The 24,636-nt window shown below is 35.4% G+C and overlaps 4 protein-coding genes across 5 annotated transcripts; all 4 read left to right on the top strand.

Annotated features, from left to right (window-relative positions):
• The first annotated feature begins 922 nt into the window (after positions 1-922).
• LOC142521108 (DNA-directed RNA polymerases II and IV subunit 5A) lies at positions 923-4,342 on the top strand. 2 transcript variants are annotated; one of them, XM_075624302.1, is made up of 6 exons: positions 923-1,053; positions 1,311-1,519; positions 2,453-2,632; positions 2,901-3,014; positions 3,989-4,121; positions 4,174-4,342. In XM_075624302.1, exons 2-5 carry the CDS (start codon positions 1,319-1,321, stop codon positions 4,112-4,114), a joined length of 621 nt encoding a protein of 206 aa, XP_075480417.1. In that variant the 5' UTR covers positions 923-1,053; positions 1,311-1,318; the 3' UTR covers positions 4,115-4,121; positions 4,174-4,342. The 2 variants fall into 2 exon arrangements, with proteins under 2 accessions (XP_075480417.1, XP_075480416.1); XM_075624301.1 differs by having other exon boundaries at positions 3,989-4,342.
• Positions 4,343-6,505: 2,163 nt separating this feature from the next.
• LOC142520517 (mitogen-activated protein kinase kinase kinase 1-like) lies at positions 6,506-14,269 on the top strand. The gene is made up of 8 exons (XM_075623520.1): positions 6,506-7,882; positions 10,490-10,577; positions 10,744-10,806; positions 11,514-11,671; positions 11,944-12,016; positions 12,137-12,196; positions 13,120-13,224; positions 13,690-14,269. Exons 1-8 carry the CDS (start codon positions 6,729-6,731, stop codon positions 13,894-13,896), a joined length of 1,908 nt encoding a protein of 635 aa, XP_075479635.1. The 5' UTR covers positions 6,506-6,728; the 3' UTR covers positions 13,897-14,269.
• A 3,585-nt stretch (positions 14,270-17,854) lies between these two features.
• On the top strand, positions 17,855-23,309 carry LOC142520615 (mitogen-activated protein kinase homolog MMK1). The gene is made up of 6 exons (XM_075623667.1): positions 17,855-18,125; positions 18,222-18,351; positions 19,217-19,354; positions 21,460-21,792; positions 22,706-22,886; positions 22,980-23,309. Exons 1-6 carry the CDS (start codon positions 17,920-17,922, stop codon positions 23,153-23,155), a joined length of 1,164 nt encoding a protein of 387 aa, XP_075479782.1. The 5' UTR covers positions 17,855-17,919; the 3' UTR covers positions 23,156-23,309.
• A 585-nt stretch (positions 23,310-23,894) lies between these two features.
• On the top strand, positions 23,895-24,395 carry LOC142521296 (putative calcium-binding protein CML29). The gene has a single exon (XM_075624520.1). The coding sequence runs from the start codon at positions 23,895-23,897 to the stop codon at positions 24,393-24,395; it is 501 nt and encodes a 166-aa protein (XP_075480635.1).
• Positions 24,396-24,636: the final 241 nt, after the last annotated feature.

Genomic DNA, 24,636 nt, shown 5'->3' with positions numbered 1-24,636 from the left:
CTTGAGCGTCGGAGGGGCTACGCCAGGACACCCTCCTGGCCCCCTCCTAACGGTCTTCTTCTTGATTTCAGGCTCAGTGTAATCTTAAAGCCCACGTCTGAATTAGTGACGCTCGTTGGGATCGGACCCTAAATTTTCCGTGAGTATCAGATAAGGTAGGAAATATATATCACAAAATTAACTTGTAAAATAACATAGTACGAGTTTTTGTGTTTTACTGATGTATACTAATAAAAATTTAGATAAATGAAAAATGGTAAAAACTTGTGTCAGATGGTCTCACGTGTCGTATTTTGTGAGACAGATCTCTTATTTGGGTCATCCATGAAAAAGTATTAAATTTTATGCTAAGAGTATTACTTTTTATTTTGAATATCGGTAGAGTTGACCCGTCTCACAGATAAAAATTCGTGAGATCGTTTCACAAAAGACTTACTAATGAAAAATTATACCAATATCATTATATTTTTTAAAAAATTATTTCATATAAAATTAAAATTTAATATTGTATTATTAAAATTTTAGATTACAATTTTTAATAAAAAAATTATATCAGATAACAATTCTTAATAATAATAATAATAATAATATATTCTATTATATTAAGGTTGAACACATGATAGTAACTACCTAAAAGTACACCGATTTTTTCTTCCAATTTTATCCTTATATGATACTAATATTACACTTTTGTTTTTTGTTTTGTTTTTTAAAATTTCAACACACACTTTTATTTTTATTTTTTTATTTCAACAATTCAAATATCAATTTAGTCACTCCATAGATTGTCAAATTACACTTTAGTCCACCGATAATGATAAAAAAAATTTGTACACACGCATCGCGTGTGCATAGTAACTAGTAATAATAATAATAAAAGTAATAACTGTATTTTTGCTTAATTGGACTCTTTTGTTGTTGGGCTTAGGCTTGGGCTGGATTTTGTCACTTTATAAACTCATAATTTTCGATAAACCATCCCCCAAACCTCACCCCAGCGAGGAGAAATCGCCGCCGATCTAGCCGACTGTTGCTCTAGATTCTACGTTTGCGGTGAGTTCTATCTTCCAGTTTGTGGCGTCGTTATTCATAGGATGTTATGATTTAGGACTATAATTATAAGTGAATTTTAGGGCGTTTAAGAAAGCCAAGAATAAAGATTTAATCGCAATTTGTTTTAATGTTATTGTTACTGCCAATATTTTTTGGGTATCAGTTATTGCTATGTTAACGAGGGAATATTTTTTTTATACTTTATTATAATTCGTATTATTTGTTTTTTAATTTGGGGAAATTTGGATTGTGAGCAGCGGCAAAGATGGCTTTGTCCGATGAGGAAATCACGCGACTTTATAGAACCCGGAAGACCGTGATGCAAATGCTGAGAGACAGGGGTTACGTGGTGGGTGATTTTGAGATTGAAATGTCGAAGGCCCAGTTCATCCAGAAGTACGGAGAGAACATGAACAGGGATGACCTCTTTATTGTTAAAGGCATGCGTGACAATAGCTCCGATAAAGTTCGTGATCTCCTGAACTCCTTAAGTTTCACTATTTTGTGCTTATTGTGTAATTTATTGAGAACATCATACCAAGACTTTAGCCTTTTGAGATATCACGTAAAGAATGGTAGAAATTTTTAATCTTCATGGTTTTTTGGACGGGTGGAGAGAGTGTTATGGTATGAAGACGGCACCATACCAAAACTTTAGCTTCTTGAGCTGCATGGTTTTCTCATATTTCAACTTACCTGGGAGAAATTGCACCATGGTTGTTACTCGTCTTTAATAATAGCCTGTGCCCCCTGTTCATCTTGCCCCTAGTTGTGTTTTTGCCCTAGTTCTATGTTGGCCAAAAGCCATAACTAAGTTATTGTGATTGCAATTGGTGTGTCTGACAGTGTTCTGTTGAGTATACTGTTACGTGTACGAGTTTGCGATCTCTAACCAATGGGCAATGGTTGATCATGCAGATCAATGCTCGTGTGTTTGGAAGTTTTTCTTCCTTGTCGACCTATTTTTGCTAATGTGGTTTGGGCCTCATTTGAGAGATTCTCGTGGTGTCGTGTTAGAAGAGAAATTTAGGAAATCAAACTTGAATTTTTTATCGCTTATCATTGGAATATATATACAAGAATGAGTAGTGGAATTTTCCAAAATACAACTTATGAATTCTAAGAATTGTCCTGAAAGGGATAATTCTCTTTACTCTAACTGCTAACAAAGGTTAAAGTGATAAAAATTTATTCAAATCCGAAATAACTGAAGGGAAAAATGATAAAATTCATCTGCTGGATTCTTCTTGAAATTTTCTATTAGTATGTCGATATGTACAATATCTCCTGAAGTTGTTGGCCTTTTGCTTGTGCTTGATTGGCTGGATCGGCGGCAACACTTACATTGTTCAGAATTTGGCATATGCAACCAATTCACAGTTTGTCTTCTCATTGCCAGATATATGTGTTCTTTCCAGAGGAACCGAAAGTTGGAGTTAAGACAATGAAGACTTATACCAACCGCATGAAAAAAGATGGTGTTCATCGGGCAATCTTAGTAGTACAACAAAATTTAACTCCATTTGCTCGTACCTGCATAAGTGAAATATCTTCGAAATTTAACCTAGAAACTTTTCAGGTGATTGCTGTCTTTCATTGTCATAATTCATAATATTTATTTGAGTAATAGGATGATCATTTTGTTCAATGGATAATTTTTTTGAATTCTTAGTTCTCATGCATTTTCATGTGAACTGTTGAGTAATAAGTGTATTAGCTGTGTCATCTACGTTTGGCATTTCTGCTGCTTAGTTGTACATTTATATGACTGAAGTTCAACGCATGCGGTTATGTATGATTAATGTGGAATTTAGGGATACTTATGACTAATGACTGTCATAGTACAGGAGGCAGAGTTGATGGTCAACATTAAAGAGCATGTCCTTGTTCCTGAGCATCAGCTTCTCACTCCTGAAGAAAAGAAGACTTTACTCGAAAGATATACTGTGAAAGAAACACAGGTTAGTTAATGATAATCGATGCAACATCACAGGACACAAGTATATTGTTTTTATGACAATAAATTGAACTGTTAAGAAACCTTTTCTGCCACTCCCACTTGCATAATTTGACTATAAAGCAGCTTGGATACTGTGTATCTTGCTTCTTGAATAGTTAGTTTAATTTTGTTCGGCAGTGCTCATTATTATAACCAGTTACATTCCAATAATTCTTCTTCACGGGCCGGCACTATCTGTGGACCTTTTTTCTGTTTGTAACTCATTGTAATTTGTTGGTTCCAACAACTCATGAATGAGAGTTATCCCAACCAGGGGGGTTGTGCATTTAGTAGTACTGTACAATTTTTGGCAAACTGATTTTTTTTTTTTGGGGAAAGTGAAGAAATTGGCGGTCATAGATGCCAATCAACCACAGCCAGTGCATAGAATTTCTAAGAGAATGGATTCGAAAATTGAAAATGGTGGAAACTTTTATTTCAGGATAAAGAAAAGAATTGGCCATGATGACAAGTAACAGCAAAGAGCCGCCTCCCTGTGGAGTGCCCTGGCGGTTGGTGGCAGCCATAGCTGCATTGAGAATGAATATATATCATAATTTTTTTACTAATTTTTTGGTTCAGTTCCGGAGGTTCTACTAGTTAATGGAGTAATTAAAAATTGCACCAATAATTATAACTTTATTAAACAAACTTGTGATTAATACTTACATATTCCAAACTGTGAAAGTGGCCAACAATCTACTCCACTGCATATATTTATAAATCACTTTTCCTCTTTAAACCCGTGTTCCAATCCTTTATTATATATTGTTATGCCAAACAGATAAGAAATCTCAATTGTTTTTATGGCTATGTGATGTTTCTTTAACATGGAATTTTTCCTGTTTGCTTATTTATGCTCACAACTTGGTCATTCTTGGCTTCTTGCTATTATGGTCTGCCTGACCGGTGTTTCTTATGATTGTGGTGTGACAGTTACCTCGTATTCAGATAACCGACCCCATCGCCAGATATTACGGGCTAAGGCGTGGACAAGTAGTGAAAATTATCCGACCGAGTGAGACTGCTGGGCGCTATGTTACTTACCGTTTTGTGGTTTGAACTTCTGCTGCTTTGGTTGTGAGAGGACATTCTATCATGAATTTTAAAATCTGGATCTGGGTTATGGACGAAATTTTGCCTCTGTGTTTGTTTAAAGATTTAGGAATGTTTCTTGAATAAATTCTTGAACCTTTGAGATTGTCGAGATGTAATTTCCCCTTTAATGATTTGTTGATCTGTGCCAGGTTAAAAAATATATATATATCTTGTTCCATAGTTGTGTTCTTACTCCGTGTAAATCATATTAAATTTGACTCTTTTTTTGTACATTTTTTTTTTTGTTGTATATAGCTTAGCTTCACGATAAAATATTCTTTGGTTAAATGTTAATCTTTAAAAATCTTTCTGAAAAAAAATCGTAAAACCCATCAAAAAGTGGTCTAATGATTATAGCTTAATATTATTTTTTTTAAAAAAATTCTGAAATAGAATAGCTTTACTTTTAGGATGTGTCTATATAATTATTTGGATTTTAGACTTTATTAAAACATTATTTTAGTAATATTAGAATAAATTTTGATTTTTTGTTTAAAAATATGGATATAATTATATTTTACGATAGATATATATGTTGTTTATATTTTAAATTTTGATAAATATATATTTTTATTATTTATATACATATTTAAGATATTTAAAATTTAAAATATCTTTTTAATATATTATATTATTATTTTATATAATATAACAGTTTTTTTCGGTCCAAACGTTTGGTTTAACGATCCGATCGATTGAACTATTTTTATAAAATATATATGTTCGATTATTGGTTCGATTATAAAAATATTGATATACACCACTATCTCTCACGTCAGTTTATGACTACTTGTTCAGATATAATAACGACAATCTAAATATCTAATAGTGGATTATTCATTAGGATTGAAAATATTATTATTTTGTTTGCCTCTAAATACTCAATATAGTATGAACATGTCACACCTTTGTGTTACATGTGGAAAAATGAATACTTAAAATGACTTATAATGAATTACAATAGATTTTTATAATAAATTGGACTAATCATTTTCGTAAACATACGACAAATCACAAAATAGTTTGCTATAAAGGTCTATTGTTGGATCTTGCGTGTGACATAATATAATTAAGATATGTTTTTTTTAATTAAGTTCCACTGATTTTATTGTCTTTCCGTCAATTTTAAATGCTTTTGACAATCATCAGACGTTCACGAAAATCAATTTCAGTGCATTCTCACGTGTTTTTGGTGTTTTTTCTACACTTATTTGTCTAAATCTGACTGTAATTACAAAAATATTAAGTCGTTCGAATATTACACATATGCACATGCTTGCATACATACAATTTTTAAAAGTAAATAAAGAGTTATGCCAATTCATAACAGGGGAGTTTGCAAGACATTCCAAGCTAACAGTATTATCGTATGCAACTCAACGTGGATGCTTAACCGACAACAATAGTAGTATATAAGCAAGTTATCCAAATTATATCTTATGACAATGATAGACGATGAGGTTTTAGCCCAATGACGGTTAAAGCTGAGGTTATGAGATTTGTTGGTCTTAGGTTCGAATCTCATTGAACGTAGACAATTTTCTTAATTTATTTATGTAGATTTAGTTGTTTAATTGTAGTTTTTTTGCTCGAGATAAGCAAGTATCGAATCCACACTCGAGTATTGTCTATATTGTGAACAATCACATTATGTTTATTTGTAGTTTTTTTTGCTCGAGATAAGCAATTATTGAGTCCATACTCAAGTATTGTCTATAGTGCGAACAATCACATTGTGTTTATTTGTAATTTTTTTACTCGAGATAAACAAATCTCGAATCTACACTCAAATCTTGTCTATAACAAACACAGTCACATTATATCTTTTTGCATTTTGATCTTGTTTAATCTATTACTGTCTATTAAGAATCTATCTGATAGTGACAAAAAAATTGGTCTGTTTTTTGATTTTTGATTTTGCCCTTATTTTATATTAAAATTACATTTTTGTTTTTATTTTCTTTAATCTCAAAAAATATTCTTGTTTTTATTTTTTTTAAAATTAATATATATTAAGAATCTCTCTAATAGAGACAAAAAAATTGGTCTATTTTTTGATTTCTCAATTTTGCCCTTATTTTATATCAAAATTACATTTTTGTTTTTATTTTTTTAAATCTCAAAAAATATTTTTGTTTTTGTTTTAATTACAACTATTCAAATAACATTTTAGTCCTTCGATAATTTGTCAAATTTTATTTTTGTCTATAAATAATTATAAAAAAATTATACCCACGCAAGCATAGTAGCTAATTACAATAACGATTATGTAAGTGTGTACGTACTCATGACGCCATCATTACGCATTCGGGATTGCTATAAATAGAAATCCCACCACTCTCATACCGCGTTTTCTCCAAAATTCTTTCGTCGGTCTTCACCCGACAGCCTTTTACAAGTCTCCTCCTTTCACAATTGAGGCGGATTTCCTGCCCAAACCCTAGCTAAATCCACCCAAAATCCAGTGGAAATCCGGTTTTTTTTATACAGGAAGTGTCGCCTCATTTTGCGTACTGGGTCGGCGAGCTGAGGATTCCTTCCTCCCGATTCATGGATTTTGCTCCCCGCGGCTACTACGATGCATCTCTTACCGAAAATCTTCTCTCACAGCTCTGAAAGAAGCAGAGAGGGAATGGATTCCAGCACTGGCCGGAGCCGCCGAGCTCCCAAGCCGAAACCGAAACTCGACCGCCGCAACGCGGTGAAGAACATTAACTACGACTTCTCGCGTTCTAGTTCCTCGGCCTCTTCGTCATATTCGTCGGAAGAGTCTCTGCGCACGCGTTCACTTGATTTGTACGAGGGCCAGACGAGCTTTCGTGTGGAAGGTATTGATGGGGAGATTGAGATTATCTGCCAGACGCTGGGGTTTTCTGGTATAGATGATTTGATGATACCGGCTGAGGAGTATGAGGCTATGAAGGTTCGATCTTCTTCCGATCCTCTTGTATTTAGCCAGCTGAAGGAACCTATATGTGGTCGGAGATCTAAATTTAATCCTGATAATATTGCTGAGGTTCCTGGTGCTGGTCATGTTGATGTAACTGATCGAAAAATCACGGGTGCAGATGTCTATGTTGGATATCCTGGTGACGATGTTGGTGAAACGAGTGATCTTAGCTGTGATAAATGTGAGGAACGTCCCGATTTCACGTTTTCTTGTTGTAATATAGATAGGAGTAGACCTGGTAATTTAAGTAGCAGCCTTTGTAAGTCAGGTGATAGATTAGAGAGTAGTGAAAGGTTAGGCAATGTAAATTTGAAAAATGTAAGTAGAGGAACAAATGAGTTCCGTGGAACTGGTATTAAGGGTGTGCGGCCACCGATTCTGGCACCGCCGCCTTTGATTTCATTACCCTGGGTTGATAAAGAGTGCTCCACTTGGGATATTTTGAACTCATTTGCTCCAGTCAGTGACATGGGCAATCTGACGTATGGTAGAGGATTTTGCTCAGACGAGGATGAGGAAGGGACTGAAGTAGATGGGAAGGTGAAAAATGAGATGGAGGATGATAGGATGGGTAGGATGATGACGGGGACAGAGAATCATGTTCTGTTGGAATCATGTTATTTTATTACAACTTCAAATGACGATGATTCTTGGAGTAGCATGACAGAGCCATCACCAAGTATGTCTCCTATTGGGAAATTGAAAAGGAATATCGTAGATTGGCAAAAGGGTGAACTCTTGGGCCGTGGATCATTTGGCTCTGTATATGAAGCCATAGACAAGTAAGTGTTTTTCATTTTATATTTCATTGGTTTTTGCTGCTAGCTTGTGATAATTATTTTGTTCATGAGGAGGCTAAATGTAGCTTTTCTGCTTAGCACGTTGAAACTCAAGTTGGTTTGCTATTATTCACAATTTCCAAAGCTCAATCAATGATTTACGAACAGTAACTGTTACTTATGGTTTTTATTGTGGAAGCAGTTGATCATCTTTTCTTTTAGGAAAAATCTGATTTCAGCTCAAACCAAATTTTGTGTAAGTCTGGATTTTAGCCAAAACTTTTCTTTGTCGAAGTTTTTCAGCTAACAAGCAAAACAGATCCACCTTGCCAATTCAATAGAGCTTTGCTGATGCCAGTTGAGTGGTAATTTTGAAAATTGTTTGTGCAGATTGACACCTGTCTATTGGTTTTGCTGGTGTACTTTTTTATTCAATGATCCCTATCAGTCGTAAAGCACATTCTGAAAGACTTAAAACTTGGTGGAAAAATACTTGTAAGCTTATTGATGCCAATCTTTGTATGGTTAATTTTTGAGGGACACATATCGGAAAAAAAGTACGAGACCAGTGGTATGAGAAGGGTGTGAAGGGCTTAGACAAGGTGATCCGATGTCTCCTTTTTTTTTTTTATAATTTGGTAGTGGATGTGTTGGGAAGATTGGTTTATAAAGCCAAGGACATGAATTTAATAAGAGGGATCGAGGTTGGGAAAAACAGGATGAAGATATCTCATATTCAGTTTGTGGACGATACACTATTCTTTGTTAAAAAAGATGATCATATCAGGTTTTTGGTGAAAATTGTGAGAGCATTTTGTGACATGTATGGATTAAAAATCAATTGAGAAAATAGTGCATTTGTTGGGTATCCATTGTGAAGAAGAAGAAGTTGAACTGTTAGCACATCAAATTGGATGTGGTAAGGAGAAGTGACCGATTAAGTATTTGGGAGTGCCTTTAGGTGGAAATCTATTACAAGCCTTGTTTTGGGAACCCATCCAGTCTAAGATGTCGAAAAAATTGTCAAGCTGGGAAAAAAGCTTTTCTGTCAAGAGGGGGGAGGTTAACTTTGATAACATCAATTTAAATGCACTCCCAATTTATTACATGTCTCTTTTTAGGGTGGTGCCAAAAGGTATAGCAGACGCAATGGAGAAAATTTCAAGGAATTTTTTATGGGATGGAGCTGGTGGTGAAGGACATCACTTGGTTGCAACAGAACATGTGTGCAAACCTAAAGAAAAAGGCGGATTGGGTAATATTATTTTGAGAAAAATAGCTATGTTGGGGAAATGGTGGTCGAAATTTTATGTGGAAAATGAGATCTTGTGGAAAAAGATTATAGTGAGTAAATATGGGTTACAAGAGAATGGGTGAGATTCAAGTTTAGCAAGAAACGTCACATTCAGATGTCAATAGAAGTTTATTTCTCGATCATACCCGATTTTTCAACAATTAGTTACGATTAAGGTTAAAGGTGGTAACAAGGCTAGATTTTGGGAAGACATTTGGTGGGGGGATTTTCCTTTAAAGAACTTTATCCGGCTTTATTTCAGCTCTCCGCGGTTCACAATATGCCTATATCACATTTCGTTCAATTTAACAATTCATTGTCTTCCCAATCACGGGATTTGCATTTTCGAAGGGGTGTGAGAGATGAGGAGTTAATTCAGTTGATTGAGTAATTAGGTTTGTTAGATAGGATTAGGTTAAGTGAAGGGTTAGATGACAATCGAGTGTGGAGTGAGGATCCTTCAGGTCTTTTCTCAATTCTCACTCAAATCTTTCTTTGAGTCTTTTTTCATCAAAGTCGATTTCGCGCTTTTCCTTATTTCCATGTTATTTGGAAGGTCCCAGTTCCAACAAAGATTCGGGTTTGCTCGTGGACAACGATTCTGGGTAAGCTGCCGACCTCGGAGACGATGCAAAAAAAGTGGCCCTCAATTGCCCCCAATTGGTGTTTGTTGTGTAGGAATGATATGAAACACATGATCATATGCTAATTCATTGTGCATTCACGAGCGGCTTGTGGGCTAGAGCTTTGAAAGAACTGGACTTGGTTTGGGTGGTGCCTAAATCAACGAATGATTTATTTGTTATGGATCTAGGACAACTAATTGGCAGGAGAGGAAGAATTTTATGGCAAGTGGTGGTTCAAGGAATATGTTGGTACAGTGTGGTTGGAAAGAAATCAAAGAATTTTTGAAGATACAGAAGACAACAGTGATAAGTGGTGAGATAAAATCAAGATCAAAGTTGCTATGTGGATTGACACTCATGATAAATTTTTAGAACGTGTCGATCTCAGATATATTGAGAGATTGTGCTTATGTGTATCATTGATAAAGCATTGATATCAAGAAGTTTCTGTTGACGGTGGGCCACTAGTCAACTGATTGTAATTAACTTTTATTACATTATAAATAAATTATCTTTTCTTATTAAAAATAAATAAATCTCTTATACTGCTATCAGGTTGGAAAAGGTTTGCTTATTTCACATGGCATGACACTAATTATGCATACTTCGAGACTCCTTTAATGATAAAGTTTTGCGACTGATCTTGAGTAACATTCTCAAGTTAAACAAGTTTTCCATTCTCTATTGCAGTAATGATGGATTTTTTTTTGCTGTGAAAGAAGTATCTCTGCTTGACCAAGACGACGAGGGAAGACAATGTATCATCCAACTTGAGCAGGTCTGGTATTCCCAAAATTTTCTTGCTTACCATTTAAATTTTACCACACATTTACAAATTGGTGGTTATGGTTGTATTATGTGAAATTTCTTTTTCTTCTTCTTGTTTTTGTTATTTTGCAAACTCCTTTGGTCTTTGATGTTATTTTTTTTTCTGTTCTGATCAGGAAATTGCTCTTCTTAGTCAGTTTGAGCATGAGAATATTGTCCAGTATTATGGAGCAAAGAAGGTAATGGACTCTTTACTTTTGATATTTTTTATCATTGTTTTCATCTATTATATCCTGACGCAATATTACTGCTATAGTTTGGCACTGGACTGGTAATGTTCTGATGAAAATTAAACTATGCAAATTTTCATTTATTTTACGTAGTATCTCTATTATAACATAATTCTCTTTTTCTGTTTGAACGGGGCTTTAATTTGTAACTATCTCTGTCGTTATTTACATCGATAAGTGATTTCAGTGATGGTTGCATAAATCCTTCAACTCCATGTACTGGATATGGAAACTTTTTCCGCTTTTCTACTCTGAATTTTGAAGACAAAGTGAACAATCCAGTGAATTTATATGTGTGTGTGTGAATATGGATATATTTTCTTCCTTGTGTTTTTCTTTTTACATGTGAAACCATCTTTTTCATTTGCTTTGCAAACTCTCATGTTGCGTCTAGATTAATAAATTTGATTTAGTCGAAAACATTTGATTTGAGGAAGTATTTGACGAATAAATTTCAAATAATATCCAGGATATATTTAAAATCCGCAACAATTATTATTAAAATTGCTTAACTTGACATAGAGTTGATTTGAAAATACCTTGAATTTTTTCCATCCAAACTCAAAGAATTCAATCCAAGCAGAACCTGATAGATTATCCTCTTCTGCTGACTCTTTTAAGTTTTTCTGACAATGGTTTTTTTTATTTATGTGTAGGATGAATCACATCTCTATATTTTTCTTCAGCTTGTCACAAAAGGCTCCCTCTTGAGTCTTTACCAAAAATATAACCTCCGAGATTCACAAGTCTCTGTTTATACGAGGCAGATCTTACATGGTTTGAAGTATCTGCATGACAGGAATGTGGTCCACAGGTGAATGTGACAAGGCACTTCTATACATTTTTATTTAGGAAATGCTAATGAATTCATGTGATCCAGAGCCTATTTTTGATAAATAAATTGGATCATGATGCTTCTCTTATTCACGTGTTGTCTAATCAATCTTATATATGCTTTTTCTAATATTTGTTGATTGTCTACTACTTTATATTTCTTTTTTGTCGCTCATGCTTTTTTCACTATTTTCTTTCCTACGCATCAGTGCTTGAGTTTCTTATATTTCTGTCTCGTTATTCCCTTTATAGAGATATTAAATGTGCAAATATATTGGTGGACTCGTTGGGTTCAGTGAAACTTGCAGATTTTGGACTTGCGAAGGTTAGAATCCTATTTACTCCTCTTTTTAGCATTTTGTATACCTTTTCATATAATTTAAAACAATAGATTATATTTCTAAATGTCATTATATCTAACATCATGTGATCAATTATTCCGCAGGCTACCAAGTTGAACGACGTGAAATCCTGCAAGGGGACTGCGTTCTGGATGGCTCCTGAGGTTTGTTGCTAAACCTGAGTAGCTCTTGTTAAAGCTCTGGTCTAAATAATTGAGATTCTAGATATTTTGTCGATAAATTTGCTATGAGGTAGATTTCATTTTAGTGCTCCATAAACTACTTCCAAGAATTTTGTAAAGAGTTGTGATCATTTTGATGGAAGGTCGATGTTAGCTTCTTCATTGAGTATGAGTAAAGAACTTGGAGTTGAATCTGACATTTTCAAAATTTAGCTTGAGCATCTGTTTTGTGTTTCATGCGATCAGATTTTACTCTTTAGGTTTTCAACTTCTCATTTTCTGAGTCTTTTTACTGTTTTCTCTATTCTATGTAAGTTGTGTGCTTGATCAGCACTTAAATGAAAATTGGTGACAACCCAGTAGCTGGTGCCCAAAGTGGTTGATCAACACCTAATGTAAATCGGCGACAATCTAGTAGATTGACATACAAAGTGGTTTATTTTAAAAAAAATGCTTAAGATCTTTTGACTAACCTAAATTTATAATACAAAGTAAGGGAAATATGATTACGAGGTGATTGATGCATGCTTTCAGGCACAATTTTTTTTGAAAGAAGTCTCATGGTGTGGTCACACATCCATATCACCTCAGAAGTCGAAGGATGTGAATAAGGCATAAGGGACATTCTTGCACGTCCACAAGATGGCCTGCCTTTTGTTTTCTTACCATTACCAATCTAGAAGAAATGGGAAGAACTATGGAGTTCTTCAAAGTTCAATCTTAATCACAAATATTTTCAGCTTGTTTTTGTCCTTTCGACAATCCAAATCCCAAACTTTCTTTCTTTGATTTTGTGTCTAAAGCAGTGTCATGTTGTAAATATTTGAAGTTTGAAGATCCTTGTGGTGTGAGTGAGCATGTGTGTGTTCTGATACCACATTCTATTGATTATAAATTGTGTTCAGGTTGTTAGGAGCCGGGGTTATGGCCTTGCTGCAGATATATGGAGCCTTGGATGCACCGTCTTGGAGATGCTGACCGGACGTTTTCCATATGCCAATTTGGAATGTGTAAGTGAAAGAATGTCAACCGAGGAACTAGAAATAATTCCTCTTTTATACGCCTTTCCTGTACAGGCTTGTTCTTTTTTGTGTTTCGATTCTTTTCTTGGCACATCAGGAGTACCCTAAAAACAAGGAACCTTATGCCTTATTCACATCGGGAAAACAATTTCAAACGTTGATATTTCCCGAAAAAGGTTCCAAACGAACAATTTCAACGCCTATAGTTTACTTTGAGTTGATGAGTGTTAGCTGCAAGGATATTAACTGTGGGAGTTTATGTGTTGAACACTGATATTTAAACGACATTATTTACCTCACTATGGTTTGTAGATGCATGGCATCATGATGTATGTATGGGCTCTCGGAAAATTCAGTCGGGATAATTTATGTATTTAAGTTGAAAAACTCTTTTGGAATAGCTATCGTGTTACTCCTAAATTGTCTGAAAATGCATTCTGTTTGATGCAACAGATGCCAGCGTTGTTCAAAATAGGAAGAGGCGAGAGACCTCCTATTCCTGATTCTCTTTCTAGAGAATCGCGTGATTTCATACTCCAATGCCTACAAGTTGACCCAAGCTTGCGGCCAACAGCTGCTCAACTCTTAGATCATCCTTTTGTTAAGCGACCGCTCCAATCAGGCTCAGCGTCTCCTCTTCATTTCGGACGGCAGATATGAGAAAGTGTTTTGGGATAACTAAAAGAACCATTCTTTATTGTCCAATTCACGCCATAGCACATGCTCGAGTGGACTCTGGAATCCGTTGCAGCGCCTTAAATTGTACTGTAAAAGATCTAGCAGTAACATTGCAGAATTTTGGAAGTTGGAGGTAGAAGTTGGGAGATTTTTTTACTAGCGTCTCTCCAAATCGGCACTGTGTGTCTTGTTCTTCCATTTGCCGTTTGATGGTTATTTCCACAGAAAGTTGGGCAATGACATAATCGTCGTAGAAAATGTATGTAATTTATCGTTATATTTTACGAATTCTTCTTCTGTTGCATTATTGTGATAATAGAATAAATATTTTGATGTGATCAAAAATTGTCAAAGATTTTTGACATGCCTCGGTATATAAATACATATACATATATACTGGGAACAAAACATAAACCTCAACTCAAACTGTGACTTCCCTCCAGAAGTACTCTCTCCAGTCTCCTGATGACCTGGAGCACCTGCCATTGTCCACACACAAAGACAACAACAGCCCCCCCTTCTTGGGGGTGAGCAAAGCTCCGTATGGAACAATCAATCATATATACCACAGATATCTAAACAATGATATATGGTATGCAATGCATGTATGTCGTGGAGGTATCAGGTCAAATGTCCATCCACCGGATACATGTCAGAATCAAACGAATCGCTATCAAATCAATGCTCGAGCTGGCACACCGGCCTCAATAAGGGATACTCGTATGATAGCGTCGCCAAAGCGCCATCAAATCCCAAATCTCATATCCAATCATCGGGGCCACAAATGTCTATGTCTTTAAGGGTCATATAATACCAAACATAGCATTGTGTTCATAAACCCCAGAATCCAATCAAATCATATCAGGGTATCCAAGAATCATAGCTCAACGTGCATGTCATGTATCGATGTATGCATCCAAAGATGTGTGTTAACAAAACATTTATTTTATACATCGATATTCAAATCTCAATGTCACGCATGCCACATAAACTCAACAATTAAGGCATATAGACACATATTCTCAATCCAACATATATCATATAATATAGATACCTGTCGTATGTTACCCGGTCGCAACATACCTCAATCCTTCGTTCCAGTTGATGTAGCATGAAGATATCGGTATAATACTTTATCTACATCAATAACATACTCATTACAATCAATAACATAGTCCAAAATCATTAATATGAGTTTCAAATATCTTTTGAAACTTCAAAAATTCATTTCAAATCATAATCATATCATAATTCAATTCCGACTTCGAATATGAGTTTATTGTCGGTTATTCTACTACATACAGGAAATTCAACTTCAAATACATGTTATTCCAGCACTTTGATATTTCAAGCTGCTGGAACCAGAAGAAAATTACCTCAGTCAGAAGCCCTCGACGCGAAGATCACAAATATATAATTTGTTTCGCGTTTAGACAGCGTTTCGAAGTCGATTCGGACGAAAGAAAATCAAAATCTCTCGAATTCTCTCTCGAAGGAAATAGTGGAATGAAGAAAGAAAGAACGAAAGTCTAATTCTTATCCTCACCGCCTACGCGCTCGGGCGGTAGAATTCTCGCGCCCGAGCGCGAGACATTCTGCCCCCAAGTTATTTTTGTACCGCGCTCGGGCGGTCACAAATTACCGCTCGGGCGCGGCATGTTCTGTCCACCTAACATTTACATCGCGCTCGGGCGGTCACAAACTATTGCTCGGGCGCGAAGTGTTTTGCCCGAATACACATTTTACATACCCTGGCGCTCGGGCGGTCACTTTCTACCGCCCGGGCGCCATATGTTCTGTACAAATGTTGACTTTTGTACTATATTGGCGTCCGGCTTCTCCACTCGAGCTCTTACAACGTCAACTCATATTCAATATTCATTTTCTCAATTTCATTGTCATAATATACATCAATTGCATAATCACATATCAAATTCATGAATTATCGATAATCACATAGGATTTACGATAATATGATACACGGTCCTTACAAACAAGCTCTCAAATAATGTTATGAAAAGTTGGATAATCTTGTTATCTCACATGGTTTTAAAATAAATGAAAGTGACAAATGCATATACGGTAATTTAGAACATGATCTTTGTACTATTTTATGTCTTTATGTGGATGACTTGTTTATATTTGGGTCCAACATTCATGTCATTGACGTTAGAGTAGGTGTCCGACTACAATGCATTTGCTCCTACGTATTTCGAAACTATACCCAACCTCGCCACCTGATGACCGTCGATAGAGTCGGTAAACGGATCAAAATGAATGCTAGTACGTATAGCCCCTACATTGTCTCGGGTCAAAAGAATAATGGTGTACAACCATAACTGCGGACTATTCCACTCGATAAGTGAGAACCACTTGGATAGCATATGTCATAGGATTATTGAGCAGATTCATTACTAGTAGACCTAGTAATGAGCATTGGCATGTTGTCCAAAGAGATATCTAAAGAGGACCATGAACTTTGGACTGAAGTTTCCCGAAGTCTTTGAAAGACTATAGCGATGGTGATTGGAACATCCTTTCAGATGACTCCAAAGCGACTAATGTATACATATTTTGTATATCTAGTCGACCCGTTTCATGGAAGTCTCAGAAACAGACCATTTTGGCTCAATCTACAATGAAATCCTGGATGATAGCTCTAGCTATGACTAGTGAAGAAGCAAGTTGGATTAAAAATTTGCTTTATGAAATTCCCTCATGGGAGAGACCGATGCCAGCCATCTTGATCCATCACAATAGAACCACGGCTATTGCAAAAGTTCAGAACCATTGCTATAATGGCAAGAGACTGCGAATACATCGTAAGCATAACATAGTTACGGAGTTTCTATCAACAGGTTCAAGATTCTGCGTTGTTTTGTCATGGAGATGACGAGGGTGGAGTATTGCTTGCAGGACTTTGGGCAGAGCCACGTAACATCTTAAAGAAAGCGACATTGTCTGCGACTCAAACCCAAAAACTATCGCATATTTTTCTTTTTTTTTTTCGTTGTGTTTCACGATATTTATTTAAAATCTATCGACCATTGCTATCTACAACATTATATAAGATATTTGTATCAGTTTTTTTATTTTCAAATAAGAACTTCATACAATAAATAATTTTGATCTCTAAAATATTCTAAAATTTTATCTTTATTGAACTAATATTTAACCATATATGCTTCCAATGTGAATTCCGAAAGTCATATGGTATAGACCATATACTCAAACAATTGCTAGAAATCCACAAGTAGATGGAATGCATGCACGAAATATAAGATGCCATATATTGATTATGTATTTACGACAATTCAATTACATGTATATATCAATTATTGAATTGATAGTATGAAAAGTTGTTTTCGATACTTTTTAAAATACAAAAATTCAAGTGATACTGTCTCACATGTCAATTTTTTTATATAAATTTCTAATTCGATCCAATTCATGGAAAATATTATTTTTATCTATATTTTTCACTTTGTTTATGAATCGAATTGACCTGAAAAATCGATATATGAAAAATATCTGTTTATCTTATAAATGCCCAATATATGTGTACTTTGAATTGATTATTAATAAAATTTATTTACCTATCAAAAAATATGCGAGAAATTTTAGTAGTAAAATAAAAATATAAATATGATTATTTTTATTCTAAGGCAAAAATTTGTGTGAGACGGTTTCACGTGTCGTATTTTGTGAGACATATATCTTATTTGGGTCAATCATAAAAAATGTTATTTTTTATGCTAAGAGTATTACTTTTTATTGTGAATATTGGTAGGGTTGACTAATCTAATAGATAAAGATTCGTAAGACCGTCTCACTAAAGAGCCACTCTTATTTTAATATAATATTTTTATTATATATGGCTTATTTAATTATCAATACCCTGCCGACCAATAGTAGTAGGCGACTGAAAAAGCCGATACATAATAATCAATGACCGAGTTTGAATTTTATTTCATTTTGTCAACTGACAAATAAGAGCCGACGGAGATGGATGGCGGAGCTCAGCCGGGGGACGCCGTGATGTCGGAGGCGGAGCCACCTCCGCCGCCGCAGCCGATCGATCATATCCCAGCGACTTTGAGCCACGGCGGAAGATTTATCCAATACAACATATTTGGAAACATCTTCGAGGTCACATCTAAGTACAAACCCCCAATCATGCCCATCGGTAAAGGCGCATACGGCATCGTCTGGTATTAAGATTTCTATCTTTTTGCCTGTGCTGTTTTTTTTTTCTCATTGCATTTGATTACTGATTTGAACTGATTGATTTGATTTTTGTTGAAAAGCTCGGCATTGAATTCGGAGACTAATGAGCATGTGGCGATAAAGAAGGTGGCTAATGCCTTCGACAATAAAATTGATGCGAAGAGGACTCTGCGTGAGATAAAGCTGCTTCGTCATATGGATCACGAAAACGTTAGTGAATAATATTTGTGCTGATTTTATATGTATTCTGGTGGGCATCAGAGGCAGCTTAGAACCAACTTTTTTTTTGGCCCTATAATTAAGAAAATTCCATTGAGAATGGGTGATTCAGTTTTATATTTTTCGGGGTGGTTAATTTGTTATCAACTAATGTAATCGAACAAGTCAGACAAACTACATTTCGTTTCTTAGGTTGGTATGAATCGTGGTCTTAAGGTTTCATGTGTGAATTTGAAGATCGGTGTGAACAGCCTTGGCCAAACCGAAGCATATTAGACCCCTATAGTCTATAGATCCTTTGAGGAAATGAGATAGAATGACGCCAAATTTCCAGGATATCTTGGAATTATCTTAAAAGAACATCTTTTTAACTTTTTATCCAATGTTGGATGTGTAATTTTGGTGCTTTGACTATGTACACCTCTATATCAGAACACAGTTCTGAAAGATGAATGTGCTTTCTCATGCTGTGCTGCTGCCTGCCAATCTGACCTGGAAAACTCTAGTCATCAAGGAACACATGTGCATTAGAAAGTGGCTTTCAGGTGGATAATGTCGTTTCCTACTCTGAAACAGCCTATTAAGAGGCTGCTTGCTTAAGCAGTTCTGCAATTTTTTTGTTTCTCTATTTTTTGGATCCTGGGCCATGTTGTTAGCACATAGCATTTCACTCTCATATATGATCATAGTATGATACCCAACATCAAGTGTGTTTAATTACTAAATTCAGATCTCCCACTACTTTATTGACTAACCAGAATAAGTGACTTTTGTGGTGCAAAAAGAAACACATTGGCATTCTTTTCGCTAGTAATTTAGTACATTTAGTCATTCTCAACGCATTCTATTTTTGCAGGTGGTTGCTATCAGAGATATAATTCCACCCCCTCAGAGAGAGGCATTTAATGATGTGCACATTGCGTATGAACTTATGGACACCGATCTCCATCAAATTATCCGTTCTAATCAAGGGTTGTCAGAGGAGCATTGCCAGGTTGTTATACATATTTTAATTTAATATGTACGTTAAATTAAGGCTTTTCATCTTGGCTTTATGGTGTGCACTCCCATGATTCCTGGGGAAAAACATGATACATCCTTTTGGCGAGAAAGAAATGGCAAGGGTCACGTGAAGAAGTTGGAAAAAAAGTAGGACGAGGAGAAAGTTTGGAAATTGGCCGATAGTTTAACAGTTAAATCCATTTTTTTCTTGTTGGTAGCCATCACCACAGGAAGTGAAAATCGCTAAAATTGAAAGTTTCACGTGTTATCAAATATCGAACAAGTTGAGCTCATTCCTTTCATGACTTTTCTTCCATAAATAGAACAAAACTCCAGCCTGTTATGGATAGTGTTATGGGCGATTTATGGGCTGCTGATCATAATTCATGATGTTTTAAATTGAGGCTCGTTAGAGAGAACCTCTTGTTCTCTTGGTTCTAAGCTTCATTGGGAAAGAACCTTAAATCTCAAGATCATGAATAATTTTTCTGACATCCTTTATTGATTCATTCCCTCAACATATTAGAGAGTACAATGATTTAAATGATTTAAAATAAGTATAATCATATCATCATATCCTAAAAGATAAGCTTATCTTAACTCACAGTCCTATGAGACTTGTCTCGTTGTCCAAACTAAACTAGTAAAAGGTAATAATTAAACAAAGGATATTAATTAGCTAGAATCCTATTTTATTTGGATTTCCCATAGACAAATCTTCTTGGGTTGGGCAGAGGAGCCCATGACATTACTCCCCCCTTTGAGATCATGGTTCTCCTCAACCATGAAGGAAGGGTATGCAGAGTCAGTCCACGCAAGGAGGCACTTGGATCTCTTCAAGAATGGTCGTTTCTGTTGGAGTATTTAAAGGATTAAGCACAGGTCGCGGTAGTTCTTAACTTCCTATCACTGTAGTCTTACATGATCTCGTTTCAACTTAAAAAACCGGAGTTGAACACCACTCTCAAGACAAAAAGAAGCCATTCCACGCTTTTCTTTTTCCAGTATTTGTTGATGCCGAAAGAAGTGTTCACATCGGTTTAGCCATCTCAGTGGATCTGACAGCCCATCGTGCCTTGGCAAATCCCATTTGGAGTGTTTGGGTTTGGGCACAAATGTGCTGCCATATGCTGGTTCACTGCCAAATAGCCCGTCGGTTCGCTGGTCATGCAGACCTTTCATACAGCTACCGTCATCCTTGCTTGCCTATGCTTTTGGTTTGGTCGCAGCAAGTGATAGACAGTGACAGACATTTGGAAATCTTCTCCAACTTATCCAGAAGAGCTTACTACCGGTTCTCAGCAACTGCCTTGTACTCCTGATACCTCGTCACAAAGGCTTCAAATTTTTGTTGAAAAACGTGGATTTCTCCTTTGACGACTTGTTTTGGTACCAATTTGTTATGGTCCTGAGTTATGGATTGCATTATGGGGCGATTTATGTGCTCATCATAATTAACGATATTTCAAATTTGAGGCTTGTTAGAGATAACCTCTAAATCTCTTGGTTTTATGGTTAATTGGGAAAGAATCTTACATATCATAACACAAGATTGTGAGATATCCTTTATTGGTTCATTCCCCCAATATATAGGAGAGTGCAATTATTTAAAATAGAGATAATCATATCTTAGCAAAAAGTAAAAAGATCATCGTATCCTAACTCACTGTCCTATGAGAATTATTTCATTTATTCATACTAAACTAGAATAAAATATAATAATTCAGTAAAAGATATCAATCAGCTTAGAATCCTATTTTATTTGCATTTCCTATAGACAAATCTTGGGTCGGGCTCCCTATAAAAAAAATGAAACAGAATAACCCTAATGTTCATGAGAACCTCTAAACACTCGGTCTTGGTTGATTTATACTACAGTTTTTGTAATTTTAGTTAGCGGAGTTCAAATTGTCAAGTATTAACGTTTTCTTGAGGTAGGTTTTATTCCCTTTTTTTACTTGTTTCTTTAACATTTAATAACTTCATCGTACCTATTCTTTTGTATTAAAAAAAATTCTGCTGTTTGTGGAATCATGTATTATTTGTTATTAGTATTTTTTTTAAATATAAAATAGTTATCTTCTTGTTTTGGTGCAGTATTTCTTGTATCAAATCCTCCGTGGGTTAAAATACATTCATTCAGCGAATGTTCTGCACAGGGATTTGAAGCCTAGCAATCTTCTCCTGAATGCAAATTGTGACCTAAAAATATGCGATTTTGGACTGGCACGTGTCACATCTGAAACAGATTTTATGACTGAATATGTTGTGACAAGGTGGTATCGGCCTCCTGAACTTTTACTGAATTCATCTGATTATACTGCAGCTATTGATGTATGGTCGGTGGGCTGCATTTTCATGGAGTTAATGGATCGTAAGCCCTTATTTCCAGGTAGAGATCACGTGCATCAGTTACGGCTACTTTTGGAGGTATATATTCTTTTGGAAATTCCATTTCAATATCAAAGTTTGTATGAATTCTCAGAATTTTTATTGTCATGAACACGTGTTTGATTATGTTGATTTAGTTTTACATCTAGAATTCACCATCAAATACATAATAACGAAATCTCACGAAATTGTATTCCTCTCTTTGTACTTGTGAATGTAGACTTTCCTGAGCCAGAATTTCTCATTCTTTTGATTGAAGAATCTCTACTATAAGAGATAATTGCATGATACTATTTTTTTTTGATGAGATTTACATGATACTTTCATTTAAGAAAATACAGGTAGCATAAGCTTTTGCACTAGATGCATTATGCAGCTTCCAAAAACCCATTTGAATGGATGGTTTTTGACTAGCAAATAATTTTGTGTGAGTTAAGTACTTGGTTATCGGGTATCAGGAATAGCCTTTGAATGGTGTGTTATACACTAAACATGATTGGTTTTGGAAATTATATGGTTCCTTCATGAAAGGAGCATGATTTTGAAATATATCTTTTTGTACTCGATGCATCATGCAGCTTCCAAAATCCAAGTTGATTTGGATGGTTTTGACCGGTAAATAATATCGCATGAGTTGAATTACTTGGTTATCTGATATCAGGAATAGTTTGTTCGTGATGTGATGTAGGTTAAATAGAATTAGTTTTGGAAATTATATGGTTCCTACTAAAGGAACATTATTTGTACACATATACCATAAAAATAAACAGAGATAATATCCTGCTTATAATATTTGGAGCATGCGTGTAACTATTTTGCTGTCAACACTCTCGACTAAGGTAATGCTTATGCAATTGACTGATTCTCTTAAAAACATTCACTGATGTATGTAATTTATACCAACTAATAGAACCATGCTTACTCGTGAATAAGGTTCTTCCTTGCTTTGCAGTTGATCGGTACCCCATCAGAATCTGAAACGGGGTGTCTGAATGAAAATGCTAAAAGATACATCCATCAACTCCCTCCTTATCGTCGTCAGTCATTTACCGAAAAGTTTCCTCGTGTCCACCCTCTCGCTATTGATCTTGTTGAGAAGATGCTGACCTTCGATCCTAGACAGAGGATTACAGGCAAGGAACTTTGTCCTATCTTGTTTGATTTATTGAATTCAAACTGTTCTCATCATCTTAGAAATTTGTGTGCTTGCCACATGTCCATATCAGTTGAAGATGCATTGGCACATCCGTATCTGAACTCTCTACATGATATGAGTGATGAGCCTATTTGCACGACACCTTTTAGCTTCGACTTTGAGCAGCACGCTCTGACCGAAGAACAGATGAAGGAGCTGATTTACATGGAGGCTCTTGCATTCAATCCCGAATATCAGCGTATGTGAATAGTTGCCATTTGGTGCTAAACAACTGTATTTGGTCGAGTTTCAATGTTTGATTTGATCTTTGATCGATCTATGTATATATCTATTGAACAAAAACTTGGATGGATTCGATTTTAGAATACATTTGGCGAGTTATGAATTTGTTGTTACTGGATTTATTTCTTTTTTTCTTAATTTTGTGTAAGCTTTCCAGGCTCCAATATGTGATCATGTAATTATTTGAAAGGTGGATTTAATTGTCTTACAACATAGTAGTGTCTGGTAAACAAGCCTCAATTGGTGTCTGAATGCTTACATTATTTGTTTTAGAATTGTATGCCCTAAATAACATAGATAGAGTAACAATGTAATTCAAGTTTTTCTACAACATAAAAAGTAACCAGTCAAATGTCATTTTCATTTCTACTATGTTTACATCTCAAGAATGCTGCCCCACAGGCCTCTTGACCTAAGTGGTATAAGACGAAGTCTCGAGTTCAAGACCAGTTATAAACATCCTCGCTCTTAATTATAAAATCGAAAAAACATAAAAATCTCAAGTATGCTACCATGGAATTGACAAAAGGAATATTCACTCGTACGAATAAAGGAACAATAAACCTTTGGAAAGGAATATGGATAATCAAAATTCTATTCGAAGCATAAGAATCAAAGCTCTACCATTATTGAAGCACACAAGACAAGCTTGACAATGACCACCACCATGCAACATTAATATTCCACACTATATAACTCCATGATGACTTGTAGGAGGACTCAACCTCATTCCTCCATGGCTCACTCCATCCTCACCGAGATCGAGCCACTAACACAAGCCTTAAGGCTAGTAGAAGCCTTCCATGCCTTTGACTCAGACAATGATGGTTCGATAGACGTTCAAGAACTGAACGGGATCATGGGATCACTTGGGTACAACCTAAGTGAACAGTATATCGACGACATGATGCAGAAGGGGGACACAAACGAAGATGGGCTATTGAGTATATCAGAGTTCCTCGATTTGAACGTGCAAAACCTGGGATTTGGCGATTTCGCGAGTGCGCTTAAAAGTGGTTTGCAAGAACTGAATTTGAAAGGGGATGATTTGGTGTCAGGGGAAGAGCTTTGTGAAGTCATAGAGAATGTTGGGATTGAGTTGTCTTTGGATGATTGTGAAGATATTGTGGCTTCACTAGGTGGAGATGGGAATGGAACTATAAGTTTTCAAGATTTGGAATTGATTGTGAATGCACTTGTTTGAGATTACTCATCTTCTCTTTATATATATATATATATATATATATAATCCAGTATGTTGTTGGTGTTATCCTCTTTTTATAAGGGTGTGAATCTCTAATAAGTACATGTAACATTGATAATATATGATTAAATTTCCTATGTTTTAGTTTCCGAGTAAAACATAAAAATGTCTCGTTTATCACAATTACAAATACTCTAAATAAATATGAAAATAATTTAACATTTTGACATTTATGACATCT

This window comes from Primulina tabacum, chromosome 12 (assembly GCF_025594145.1).
Source record: "Primulina tabacum isolate GXHZ01 chromosome 12, ASM2559414v2, whole genome shotgun sequence".
Taxonomy (NCBI): Eukaryota; Viridiplantae; Streptophyta; class Magnoliopsida; order Lamiales; family Gesneriaceae; genus Primulina; species Primulina tabacum.
This window is presented reverse-complemented; position numbering and strand designations above follow the sequence as displayed.